At 46.8% G+C, this 14,323-nt stretch overlaps 1 protein-coding gene across 1 annotated transcript in view; it reads left to right on the forward strand.

The window, feature by feature from the left end:
- CPLX2 (complexin 2) overlaps nucleotides 1–14,323 on the forward strand; it is a 206,689-nt gene that overhangs the window by 66,352 nt on the left and 126,014 nt on the right. Inside the window, exon 3 of the mRNA XM_086931742.1 lies at nucleotides 1,666–1,778. Within this exon, the coding sequence (XP_086787868.1) occupies nucleotides 1,748–1,778 (31 nt within the window). The 5' untranslated portion in view covers nucleotides 1,666–1,747. The remainder of the gene's footprint in view (nucleotides 1–1,665; nucleotides 1,779–14,323) is intronic.

Raw genomic sequence — 14,323 nt, forward strand, 5'->3', positions numbered from 1 at the left:
TGTGGAGGACCAGGGTAGTTCTATGAGTATTTCGGATACAGCTTCAGATCCATAGGCTGAGTACATATATAATGACAGGTTATACGATTTACAGGTAAGTGTGACAATCCTCACTAGTATTGAGCCCGTTAGGCATCTTAGTATCTAGCATAATGATGTACCTGGTTTCTAGTTTGCGTAGTAGGGATTCTCTGTCGCCACCTCTCCTCTGAGGGGGCACACAGTCTATTACAAAATAAACTAGTCCTGTTGGATTTTTCCTATGTACTTTTTCAAAGTGCCTAGCTACGGGGTATGTAGGGTCTGCATTGCTAATTGCTCTTAAATGCTGCAGTATTCTTTTATGCACTTGTGGTCTTGAGCTCCCTACATATCTTAGGCCGCAAGGACATTCTAAAACATACACTGCGTATTCTGACCTGCAATTTAATTTCTCTCTGATTTTCATGGATTTGGGGGAAAGCGGTGTCTTGTACTCAGTTCTGCTAACACCATTCTTAGAAGGCTTTGCAGGAAGCACACCTCAAAAAGCCCCTACTTCCACCTAGCCACGAGCCCGTGACTATTTCAGGGCTGCTTGAGACCAAACTATCCTGCATTGACCTGGCTTTCCTGTATGTTATACTAGGCGATTTAGTAACCATCTTACCCACTATTGGGTCACTGGTAAAAAATGACCAGTTCTCTTTGAATATCTTGCAAATTGATTTGTCTTGATTACTACAGCCAATGATAAAATGTGTTTCATTGGCGGTTGTAACTTTAGAGATTTTAACACAATCATCCGCAGGGCTCAGGAGCTGCTTTCTTTCCTGCCTGTTGGCTCTACTAATGGCCTCATCAATAGTAGCCCTGTTGTAACCTCTGGCTAGGAATCTGATCTTGCTCTCATTTTGGGAGTGAAAACACCCTATTTCATCACTGCAGATTCTCCTGATGCGGAGCATTTCCCCGTAGGGGATGCTCTTTATCAGATGGGCTGGGTGGTGGCTGGTGGTGTGCAACACCGTGTTGCCAGCCGTAGGCTTTCTATAAAGCCTGGTCTGTAGTTTGTTATTTTCAACAACCATTTCAACATCCAGAAACACCACCGACTGAGCACTGATAGTACTTGTAAACTGAAGGTTTGAGTCATTAATATTCAGTCGTTCAATAAACATGGTCACTTCACTTGTAGAGCCATCCCATATAAAAAAGAGGTCATCAATATACCTGAGCCAGCATTTGACCTGTGTGTTCATGACAGCGGTGTGGTTGGGCATGAGGACCTGCTCCTCCCAGTAGCCCATGTGTAGACAGGCATAACTGGGAGAAAAGCTGGCCCCCATAGCCACACCTCTAGTCTGCATGAACAACTGGTTTGAGAATAAAAACACATTGTTATCTAAACACATGGAGATCATAGCAATAATCATCTTGGAATGTTCACTGTATTTCACTGGTCTTTTGTTTAGAAAATGTTGAGTAGCCCTAATACCGTCCGTATGATGGATGCTTGTGTATAGGGTGGTTATATATATATCCTTATGACATTGGGAACACTGACATTTGTAGATAAAGTCACAGAGGTGTCCAAAGCCCAATTTAGCACGTCCTACTTTTGGTAGTATATGCCTTCTGCATCCACAGTCGACGCCCATCTTGACACCCTCTGTCTCTTTCCAGAGTGGCCATTTGTAAAGAATCCCTGCAGTTCCCTGGATGAGAGCACGTACCACCTGTACCGCGAGGAGATCCAAGAGCAGCCATGGACTTTGTGATGAAGCAGGCTCTGGGGGGTAAGTCTGGCTGGGGGTAGTGCAGGTTCATTCTGCGATGGAGGCACTTCTGGAGTGAGATTAATTCTGCACTTTGGGGTAAATGTGAAAAGGGGTAAGTGTGTTGAATGTACCTCTGTAATGGGATAAATTTACACTGAAGGCAATCTGTACTAGAGCAAATCTGCATAGGAGAGCATCCGCAGCAAGGTGAATCTCCACTGGAGGGCAACTTTGTACCAGGAGATAGTATACACCCACTGTGTCACATGCATTATATCACATGGCAATATTATCACATCCACTATATTGACCTAGCTACTATAGGTGACTATAATAGTTGATGTTGTCAAGTAGATGCCATAGATGTAAACATTATAATACATTTTGGCAGTGTAGCGGTAGGCAATATACAGAACGTGATATAGGTTAATATTACTGTCTTTGATATACTGTCATACACCTTTATAGAGGCCACGTCTTCACTGGGGGTAAATATTTATTGGTGGCGTGTCAGCACTCAGGATAAATTTGCACTTTGTGTATGTGTAAAAGCTGGTTCACTGCAGTTCCATCTTAGCACATGGGCACACAGGGCAGTTGCCCGGGGGCCCCACGAGCATAGGGGCCCCATGCAGGCCAGAATATAACACACGTTTTCGGTTAAATATTTTTATACCTGTGAGTGGTTGTACAGGCAAGGCCCAGTGCACTGCTTTGCGTGGGGGCCTGTAATGCTGTTTAGACGGCCCTGGTTCACTGACAACTATTCGCCTCGCTCGCTGAAATCTGAGCTCTGGTCCATATCACATAAGAGATATGAGATAGACCCATTCATACTTGGAAACACAGCACATTATTCTTCTATTCCACAGCACAGAAAGAGAATCTGCCACAAACCAAAATGGCAGCTTTCCTACTTCGCCACAAAGGCAGCTTCTACAATCCAGGGCAAAGGGCAGCTTCAACCCTACAGCACTGTGGCTCTGCATACATTCTAGCAGAAAGGCAATGTTTACACTGCCAGGAAAACACTGCAGCTCTTACGCCACATCACAAAGCTACAGCTGATGTTGGAGGATAACACTAGCAATTACATTGTAGGACACAAATAGTGTTCATGCTGCAGCGCAAAGGCGGTGTTTAATTGCACCACATAGCTAGTAATGAAGCTGCAGCACAAAGCTAGCATGTAAAGTTTAACACCTTCGCTGCGGCGGCAATTTTGCCGCAGCGCTAGGGGGGCCCGAGCGGCGCTCGCATGCTCGTGACGGAGCCGCTCCGTCACGAGCCGCAGTTGCGCTGTGCTCATGACGGAGCGATTCCGTCATGGCCCCGCATGTTCGTGACGGAGCCGCTCCGTCACGAGCCGCCGTTGCGCTGTGCTCATGACGGAGCGGTTCCGTCATGGCCCCGCCCGCTTAATAGAACGCGCCGCGCAGGCGCGAAATCAGAGCCGCGCAGGCGCGGTGGCTGGGCCATGATGGAACCGCTCCGTCATGAGCACAGCTCAGCTGATGCTCATGACGGAGCGGCTCCGTCATGAGCATACAAGGGGTTAAGACAAAACTGGTGCTCATGCTACACCCAAAAGGCAGTGTTTACACTGTGCCACAAAGTGAGCATTTAGACTGCAGCACAAAGCTAGCATTTAAGCTGAAGCACAAAGCTACAGTTCCCACTACAGGACAAAGGATTGCACCACACAATCAGGATTCAGACCCAACCACAGCATGGAAAATGCCCTTATAATGGTTTCCTTGACAAGGGGGAACCACAACACTCCTCATTCTAGACCTATCAGCAGCCTGTGGCACCGTCTCCCACCCCATCCTAATCCAACGACTTCAAGAACCAGCCATCTAGGGACTTGAATGGGTTTGCTCCTTTCTCACCTGAAGAACACCATTGACATTCCACAGGAAGCCTTTGAAGTACACGATCTTATTGAAGAGTCCTGCTAGGCTCCTCGCTCAGCCCAATGCTCTTCAACATCTACATGACCCCGCTGGTTGACAGCATACGAGCTCACAACATAAACATCCTCACTTATTTCAACAACACACAACTGATGCTGCCCCTCTCGGACAAAACGCGCAAAACCAGGAAAAAGTTCACCACATGCATGACAGAAGTAGCTATCTGGATGAAATCCAGTTGCCTCAAATTCAACTTGGACAAGACATAGGTGGTAGTCTTCTGTAAGAACGGCTCACCAGGGAACTTCACCTGGTATCCCACTGACCTAGACCCACGACCTGCTTGTAAGCAAGAAACCACAGAATAATCATAGACAACAAACTGGACATGACCACCCAAGCCAATGCAGTGGTATCGGCCTGCTTCAACACACAAAGGATGCTGAAGAAAATCTTCAAATGGCTACCAGACAGCACCAGGAAAACAATCACCCAAGCACTCATCATTAGCAGACTAGACTATGGAAACACCTTGTATGCAGGGTTAAACAGCCAGCTCAAAAGGATACTGCAAACTATTCAAAATGCAAAAGCAAAACTAGTCATTAACTTACCACGCCAAGCCCACATCACACAACACCTTAGGGAACTACCCTGGCTCCCGAAACACAAGCGCAGATTCTTTAAGCTCCTCACCCACACCTACAAAGCTTTCCACAGCACTGACGCTGCCTAGATGAACATCCGCAATCTCTTCCACCTTCCAGACATTTCCGCTCTGCTGGTCTCTCACTAGCACACACCCCACATATACACAAAAGAAAAGGAGTAGGTCTAGTCTTTTTGTAACTGGTCCCCAAAGCCTGGAACAACCTCCCCCAGCACATCAGAGTCTCCCTCTCTCTTCTAACTTACATCAGGGTGAGCATCTACACTGCAGCATGACCAGCATCTATGCTGCAGCAAAGAGGTAGATTCTACCCTGCAACTGTAAGGCAGCATTTACACTGCAGCATACAATGAGTATATTTTACACTACAGCACAAGGCTTCTAGAGCATAGAGCACTGTCTGTAATGTAACTTAAAAACAGCTTCTACACTGCAGGACGAATAGTGAGTGTGTTCCCATATGTCCTTTTCTTTGAAACAAATCTTAATTTATTTATTTATTAAACGCAGAGTAGATACAGAGGCGGAAGCAGTCAAGATACCAATGTAAGTTCACACAAATACAAAATGGTACAGTAAAATCGACATTGTGATGTTTGTAGGTACCAGGTGACATATAAAAAGATGGTGAACTGTCAAAGAGGAGTTAAAGGATGGAAGGAAAAGGGGAAAGTAAATAGGAAGGGGGTAGCATCCCGGGAGGAGGGGGCAGTAGAATAGAACTTGGGGGTCTGAGGGAAAATTGAGAATATCAAGAGTCCCTTCGAAAGACAAGTGGATGAGAAGAAAGGGAAGATTGGGGATCCCCTATAAACCAAAACAATAAAATGATTGCTCTTTGTCTTTGAGGTAGAAGCTTGGCTTCCCTGTAGTAGCAGTTTAAGTGTAGCAATCAGAACAGCCATAAAGGATTGTTAGCACAACCAATGCCAAAGACATGTGCCCCTCAAAGTATTATCAGGCGGGTCCTCCTTTGTGGATAGGTGTGTCTGAGCAACTGCAATAACAGTTGAAACTTGTATACCTGGTGAGTGCAACAGAAACCAAGACGCGGATCCCATGCATGTGCAAAAATAGATATCTGGTCCTGCACTTTCTCTGTAGTTCTCTCACGTTACACCATTCCTACCACCTGTGACAGCCGTTGACCCTAAGATGGGCCATATATGGTCCTCAAAAGTATGAAGATGCAAATCATGGCTACCAGGTGTGCCCAATAAAGGTAAGAGTGGTGGGGCAGGGCAGGGGCTGGGTTGGGTTGGGGGAGTGGACATACGACTCAGCGAGGCGGTAAGCGCAAGGTAAGTGGTATGTATTTATCTATGTATTTTTTCCTGTATGTATGTTGACTCCCCCTGCCCCGCCACCCCACTGCTCTTACCTGTACTGGCCGCACCTATTGACTACCAGGATTGTGTCGCAATCCATCGGTGCAGGGGACCTTTCGGCGTCTTACACACCCTGCACAGAAAACAACCTTGCTGAAGGTTAAAAACTCTGCTGGACCTAGCCATCGTTCACCAGATTGGGACTGATATGGATCCGGGACAGGGTATGATAAGAGTAGGTGTCGGTTAGTGGCATGCCCAACAGGACTTATCCCACTAAGCCAACCTTTTGGCATTTGTGCTGGATTTAGTACCGACAACGTAAAATGTTCCTACGATTAAATTTAGGCCTAACTTCTTTGAGGACTCAATTTTGGAACTGCAACATGGATGCCCACTCTTCCTCTCTAGATGCACGAGGTAGTTGCAATTGCCCGTCAGAGCCTGTGATCTATAAACTAATTTACAGAGTGCCGAGATATTAACCCTGTCTTGGCCACTAGTTCGAGCGAAGAAACCCAAAGCCAAATTTTAAATCGGTAAACCATTTGATCTTGCTGCCTTTGAACCTGCCCTCAGTACTTCGATGCATGCTGCTGACCAAGGAGCCCAGTGAAAGATTTTAACCCCAGTTTAGAAACTGCACTGACCCAGACCAGTGCCTCAGAATGAGCCCACCTGCAGACATTTAGCTTTTACTGAGCAGTGGGTGAGTATCACATTCTTAATAACATCAGGTCGTAGCAGCGGTATCATTCCTAATAAGAGACCAGTCCAAATTAATTGACCACGGACTGGATTGGTTATTTAAGGGACTATACTGAGGGTCACTGGAATTATGCGATTCTGCAGCTGCTGCACTTTCTGTGCAGTTATGGATTTTCCGAAGTTGTCACATAGCCAATCATCTGCATGCGGTGCTGCATAATGGCACCGCAGACCCTGCGCAAAGCTTAACTTGTCATCTTTTGTTTTCTGATGTTTTCTGATGGCTGCATTTAGGTGTTAAACTGCTAATAATGCAGTGAAAAATATGTCCAGACAGCATCAATGTGTTTTAAAATGGCAAAATAGAGACATACTACTGTATGTACCCATTCTGGCACATTGTTTGCCTGTTCCTGTTGCATGATCTGGTCAACCATACAACATATTTTGCTCCTACAAGCAAAAGGATGACAATGGTAAACAAGATGCTAGCACATACGTTAACCCCACCCCCGCAGGGCTAATGCCCCTGCTGTGCTGGGGCGAGGGGTGGTTCACGCAGCTCCGCAGTGTTCAGGATGAGCTTGGCTCATCATGCAGCACGGTGGCGCTGTGCTCATGACGAGCTGAGCTTGTCAAAACCACACCCGTTCCAATGGAACGCCCAGCACAGCAGGGGAATTATCCCTGCGTGGGCGCTGCGCAACGGTCATGATGAGCTGAGCTCGTCATGACCCATCAGAACAACTGACCTTAATGCTGTGTTTTTTTGTGGGGGGTGCTCTGAAACATTTTGTCTTGTTCCTGTGTATGGTTTCCCCCCTACATGCAACACTATAGGGATGACAGTGTCTTCAGTTTCATTGCACACACCTTGTTTACTTCGAATGTGTATAACTTCCCTGATTTAACCCATTCCGTGCTCATGACGAGCTGAGCTCGTCATGAGGCACTGTCGCGCTGTGCTCATGACGAGCTGAGCTCGTAAGTCTCCTTCTCCTTCTCCTTCCCCTCCTTCCCCTTCCCAGAGGCACCAGATCCGTCTCTGACCTTGGATCTCTTTACAACCCGGGTAAAAACACATCCCACTACAGTGGAATCCCCCACTCCTTCCCAGGCCTCCTTCAAAGCGCTTTCACTCAATCACATGATCAATGATTCTTTGATGCGCAAATCCCACCCACTGCGCATAGATATTGATTCGCAGCGCAGTGGGAGGCAGATAAATGCAACAAAAAGCTCCCCCTAAAACAAACACTAAGACCCCCGACCTACACAAAGGAACGATCTGCCGGACCCATCAAGTTCCTTCAAGCGGGGGGGGGGGCAGGTGGGGGTAAGGGGGGCGATTCGTTTCGGTCTAATGGACTGGATGTGATTGAGAGATTAAATATAAAAAATTCAAAAAGGCACTGCCATCCAACTAGCTCAGCAACCCACATCGGCTTCACTCCTAGCGTCTTAGATGAGATATAGGGCGTCTTTGAATGATTTGACCATTAGAACTTACGGGTCATGACTATGTAGAGGTGAGAAGCCAGAAAATGTACGGGAAGGTCAGAGCCAGGGGTCGAGTTTGCCACTAGGAGCCAAAGAACCGAGCCAGCAAAATCATAGTCATGCTGAGAAAGCCTGTGATGGTAGGGGGAGGGGGCGGAGAGGCGCGGAGGGAAGGCCGCGGTGGACTGACCCTATGATGGAGATATGCATGCTGTGACAGGCTGAAGCCTCTGTGAGGCTGGGATTGCGCGCTGTTACTGTCAGTCACATGTCACACCATTGCCTGCCTCAGACCTACCTGTTTGTCACATCAGCTCGTCACAGTCTCACCTCTCTACTATGGCATGTCCTTCTTCCTCCTGTTCTTTCTCATTTCTCTCCACTCCAAAGGTCAAATTTCCTCTCCTTTCTTCCTCATGTGTTCCTTAGCAGACTGTCACCTGATCTCCCTCTCTGCCCTGCCTCTTCCTAACCATCATCCACCTTCACCTTTATGTCTCACTTTTCTACTCTTTCCTGTTTCTTCCACTCCAATCTCACATGATCCCTCTCTGACTCACACCATGTGCTGGGAAAGTCAGTCACCCACAGCTTGGTTCAGAACCTCAGACTGAGCCAGACCCAATCACCTGGTTCGAGCCTTCAGTGGCTTACCTACCTATATGGCAATGCTACCACCATGGGTTAAAACCAACCTGATCATCTCCACATTTCTCAGCATCAATAGCCCCCAGCCCAGGGCACCATGTCTCAGACTCATCTTTAAAAAGCTGTTTCTGGAACCAGTGGAGTGTGAGAACTACTGCCGCCATGGAAGCCTCCCAAGCATGGATCGCTGAAAATATTAAAATATCACATTTAGAAAGTTTCTTGACATCCCTTACAATTGTATTCCCGACAGAATACCAAACCAACCCATGTGAAATTTGTGGTACCGTCCTCCCATAAGCCATCACAGATTCCATTGACATGCTAGGGGGGGGCTTGTTTTCCTTCCTTGCAGCCAGGCTGTGGAATGAGTATCATTTCCGTCTGAACTTTACTTTAAAAACAACTTCCAAACCGTTTAACATCATTGTGTCCACTTTAGCATCTGCCCTACTTACCTGGCACTGGGACACCCTTGCCGGACAGCTGTTGGGCTATATAAATTTGCATTTATTCATTCATTCATGGTCTTCCTCCACTGATTCTGTTATCATGATCTTTCTCCTGAGCTCTGCCCAATTTTCTAAACCTTCTTTCCCAGCACATTCGAAGATAGAAGTATCACTCTGGCATGTCCAGTGTAAAGACTGGATTTTTCAGGCTGCCGCTAAGGGAATGGGTCCGCAAGTCAAATACAGCTGTTGCTCACCAGATGCATCAGTCTCTCAAGTAGCACCCCTAGGCGTTCCTCTTCTCGAGTCCGTAGTGTTCAACACACATATCATCCTCTTATAACGTGCCCCATAACAACTTTGCCTCCTGCACTTATGAGAATGGTTCTGTGATTTACCTACGGGTCTAGAGCTTGAGAGCAGTTCACTCACCTCAATAAAGACCTGTACCTCATCACAGCATGGCTGGAAGAGGCGGCCGTAAAGTCAGTCAATCCAAAATGTATACAAACATGGCCTTTTACTAGACCTGCAGCACATGCCCTCATCTATGATTAACCACCACCTCAAGCCTTCCCAGCCCACGAATCACCTTTCCCGAATGAACTGGTCCTTAACATGGACTACATCCCTACTATATCCTCTCAGGTCTGAGTAGTGCAAAAAAGAGCTTTGTTTCAGCTAGGAGACTCATAAAGACAGCACCGGCCCGTGCAGGTAAGAGCGGTGGAGCCAGGCGGAGGAGGCGGGGGGGGGTGATTTCGACAGATGACGACGAGGGAAAATGTGTTATTTATTTAATTTTCCCTCATGGTTATCTGTTGCATCCCCCCAACCTGGCGCAGCCGCTCTTACCTGCACTAGCCGTGGCTACATAAAGAAGCCTTGCTACAGAGCCCAATAGTTCATAATGCAGTAGGATGCATTGTCTTCAACTCCAAATTGGATTAGACCAGCACTGAAAGAGCCCAAGAGGAGACACAAAGTACAATATGCCTCTGCAAGTTTGGATCCTAACCGAAAAAAGGAGGCAAGAGAGCCCCTCATTCTCCAAAGACTACACAGGCTTTCTTTTACAGTCAGAGTAAAGTTGAACATACATTGACTTTTTTTTAAAGGGATATTTCCTTATTGCATCAGCAAATTCAATCACTACATCCCCTAATCTAAGCGCGAAATCTGGGAAGATAGACCCTTCACGGGGTAAGCACCCGAGTCTGGAACAGACCGTCCGACTAGTCAGCTCTCCCCCAAGTATCATCTCCCTCAAGAAGCATTGAAAACCTTCCTCTTCGCCAAGTCAAGATGGCTATTGTGGCGAATACCGCTTCATATGCATGGGACCTACATTGCCCAAAATCTGTCACTGCAGCAGTGAAAGTCAAATGACATGTAAGTGCCGGTCTTGATAGGACATATTTGAATGCAATGAATTGGATCGTTGATATGGGACACAGCAGCAGGGGATTTACCAATTTTAGACTCAAAATGAAGGTCACTTGAGAACTATGTCTCATTGTCTCTTCCTTTATCTCATACAATTAAGAATCCTTTTAAAAATGCTGGAAAACAATAATAACCTTTCTCTCTCTTAAGGATATTGCAAGTCACCAAGGAGTTCCATAACCAAAGAGAGAACAAGGCCTAAGGCTGAGTTACTTTATAAGGTCATGGAACTCCGAGGTGACTTGCAATATCCTTATCATGTACACCAGGGGGTACGTTATCGCACATGATACATGGTCACACCATCACCTTTTCTACTGACCACTTAAAACCTTGGCATGTAGCTCTTTCATATGAAAGAGCGAGCATGTTTACAAATATGAAGAATAGAGATAAAAGCCTCTAGTGCATAAGAAACACATCAAAAACCTGGTCGATATATGTTGCAAACGGATATTAGAAACAGTTCAATTCAACTTAGTTTAACAATAAGAAAAAGCTGCAGTAGCTCGGAATGTACAGAAACATGCTTAAAGATTCTAGCTTTTCTCTAACTATCCAAGGAGTGCAAAAAATAAACATGTTCGCTCCTCCTGTCATTGTAAACTTGAAAAATAGAGTAGAAGAAAGAAAATGAGTTCTGTTTTGTTGTTTTAAACAGCTGCTTCAGTTATGCTCCATGACCTCCCCTGCCTTTCACCTTGGCTGATGGCCTTGGTAGCAGGCATTACAAGAAGTCGACTGTCATAACTTATAACAGCCGAGTTCTAACATCTTATCTTTATAATCGGCCACTCTGTGTGTCACAAGTTGCTGATTATACAGAAATCAGAGACTACCGTTTATACAGGAATTACCGAATCCCATGTATTTTATATGTATGTATATATATATATATATATATATATATATATATATATGTATATATATATATATACACACACACACATACATTTGCATATATATATATATTAGGTAGTTATAGTTAGGACCTAGTTACCATAGGAAAATCGCAACATTCAATTCCCAATAGCTTTGTCGCCGATCGATGAATCTTCGCAAAATTTTCAAAACTTGTGGGGCGCTCCGGTCCGCTCCTATCTTAAAAGTTTCGGGGTAATTCGGCAAGCGGGGGCCAAGAAAATAGGGGGGGTCCCAAAACGTGTTTTCCCTATGCAATTTTCCATAGGAAACTTTCGCCGCGGCTACAGCCCGAACTGCTGAACGGAATTACACCAAATTTGGCAAAACGGTAGCCCTTGGTTCAGAAAGAACTTTTTTTGTTAAATGGTGTAAATCCATTCAGTAGTTGCTGAGATATACATATAGAAAATATAGTGATATCTATGGCCACGGAGGATCCGGGCATCCTCCCTATCACAAGCTTCCTGCTAATTGGCTGTCAACACTCCAAACCAGGAAGTGTTGGCAAAAAATCAGGAAAACAAACGCAAAAAAAAAGAAAAGGGGGCAGGGTAGAAACACCCTGACCCCCTAGGCCTGTTCAGGGGGTCCCACAAGGACCCCGAGGTCCCCAAAAAATTATTATTTTTTTAAAACGGCAAAATCCGCAGAGGATCTGCGGATCCGGCAAAAAAAAAAAAAAAATGAAGCAGGGACTCCTGTGCTTCGGTATTAATTAGACCCCAGGTGGGCCAAGTCCCGGGGGCATAACCAAAAATATTTGCAAGGCCCAGGGGGACCCCCGCAGCCTCAGGGACCGCCACCCCCCGGGGCTTCTTTTTAAAATTTTATGCGGGCCTCAAAGCCCCCCCATGCCCCGGGGACCGCCACCTTCTGAGGCTTTCTGAAATTATTCTTCGGGGGCACACGGCCCCCCCGCTGCCCCAGGGACCGCCACCCACTGGGGCTTGTTTTAAGAAAAAATACCTGTGTCGGGGGGCTAGAGCCCCCTTCACTGCCCGGGGGACTGCCGCCTCCCCAGGGCACTAAGTATTTAAATTTGGGGGTCCGTTACGGACCCCTAAGCCCCGGGAACCACCACCCCTCTGGGCTTTGTAAATGCTGCTGCACTGCCCCCCTCCTGGAGCCCTTGATGGCCCAGGGGACCGCCACCCCCCAGGGCTGGCTTCTGCTGTGTCCCGGGGTGCCCACCCCCAGGACACTGTAGTTTGCTATGGCCATAGCAATCTCTGCTTTAGTTTTTGGAAGAGAGAGCAGGAAACATGATCTCTCTTCCAAAAACCAAAGCTGATTGCTTTTCCACATGGGGAGCAGCATCTTAGCAGCTCCCCATGTGGAAAAGCAATGCCGGCTCCCGCAGGACGTGGGGAGCCGGAAGGACCGTGTGGGATTGGGGACCCCCCATGGTCCCCAATGGAGAGGGCCAGCCCCAGAAGATGGGGTCACCTGGGCCATAAGTGGCCTGGGAGGGGGGCCATGCGGCCCCCCTCCCCAATTGTAATAAAAATGAACGAACAGCCCTAGGAATGGGGTCACTGGGGCCATAAATGGCCTTAGGAGGGGGACTACGCAGCCCCCTCCAATAAATAATTTAAATTTAAAAAATGGCCAGGCCCCGGGGATGGGGTCCCCGGGGCCAATTAGGGTCTCGGGATGGGGGCCACATGGCCCCCTTCCAAATTTTTATAGAAAATAAATGAAAAAGGGGTCAGGGCCAGGGGGATAGGGTCTTTTTGTTTTGGAAGATTGGGGCCCCTGCCTAAAAGGATAAACCCTAGCAAGGTCTAGTAATTTTTTTGTAAAGAGTTATTCGGGTTATGTACACTTATACTTTTTGAGTAAACTAGACGTTGTATTTGGATAAATCAATATTCTACCAGATAGCTTCTGTTATGCATTTTTATTTATATTTCATCTTTCTGTTGTTTTTTTCTTTTTACTCTTATTTCATTTCTATTAATTATACATATATCAACACCTTTTTGTTTTTTTTGTACAAATACTTTTTACATATAATACATGACAATTATTTCACATTAGACAATCCTTAAAATATTTGAAACAACACAGAAAATATTCCCTTCAAGGGGGATAGGGTCTCCAGGGCCAATAAATTAGGAAAAGAAGGGGGGCTACACAGCCCCCCTTCTTAATTTTTTTTTTTTTTTAAAAGACCGGCATCGCGCTGGAGGTCCCGCCCCCTCCCTGCAACACTCTGCAAACGCGCCCCCTGGCGCGTTTGCAGAAGGGGAACTAATTCCCCTTGAATACTGGGGGTCCCTGGGGGCCAACTAGCCCACCAGGAACATCCAGTAAGCGCCAGGGTGCTGTGTTGCAGAGAGGTGTTCTGAGGCCACGCCCCTTATCACTCTGCAACGCAGCTCTTTGGCGCTTAATGGAGGTAGATGGTGCGGTAGTTGCACTCCACGGACCCTCAAGATTCAAGAGGAGTTAATCCCCCAACATAAAACGTGCCACGTTTTGCGTTTGCACAGTGGTAAAGGGAGGGGGCGGGGCCTAAGGTGACATGTGTGCAAACACGCCCTGTAGCGTGTTTTAAGTTGGGGAATTAATTTATCTTCAATCCGGCGGGTCCCTGAGGGCCAATTAGTCACCTTGTACCTCCAGTAAGTGCCACGGAGCTGCGTTGTGGAGTCTTGTAAAAAGAGTCATGGCCTCTTAACATCTCTCTGCAACGCAGCTCTCTGGCGCATCCTGGAGGTACCTGGTGGGCTAGTTGGCCCCCAAGGACCCTCAGGATTGAAGAGGAATTAATATCCCAACCTAAAAAGCGCCACAGGGCGTGTTTGCAGACATGTCATCTTATGCCCCGCCCCCTTTCTTCACCATTGTGCAAACACTCCTCCTGGCGAGTTGTAAGTTAGGAAATTAATTCCCCTTCAATACTGAGGGTCCCTGATGGCCAACTAGCCCACCAGGTACCTCCAGTATGCGCCAGGCAGCTGCGCTG

The sequence above is a fragment of the Lissotriton vulgaris genome, chromosome 7 (assembly GCF_964263255.1).
Source record: "Lissotriton vulgaris chromosome 7, aLisVul1.2, whole genome shotgun sequence".
Taxonomy (NCBI): Eukaryota; Metazoa; Chordata; class Amphibia; order Caudata; family Salamandridae; genus Lissotriton; species Lissotriton vulgaris.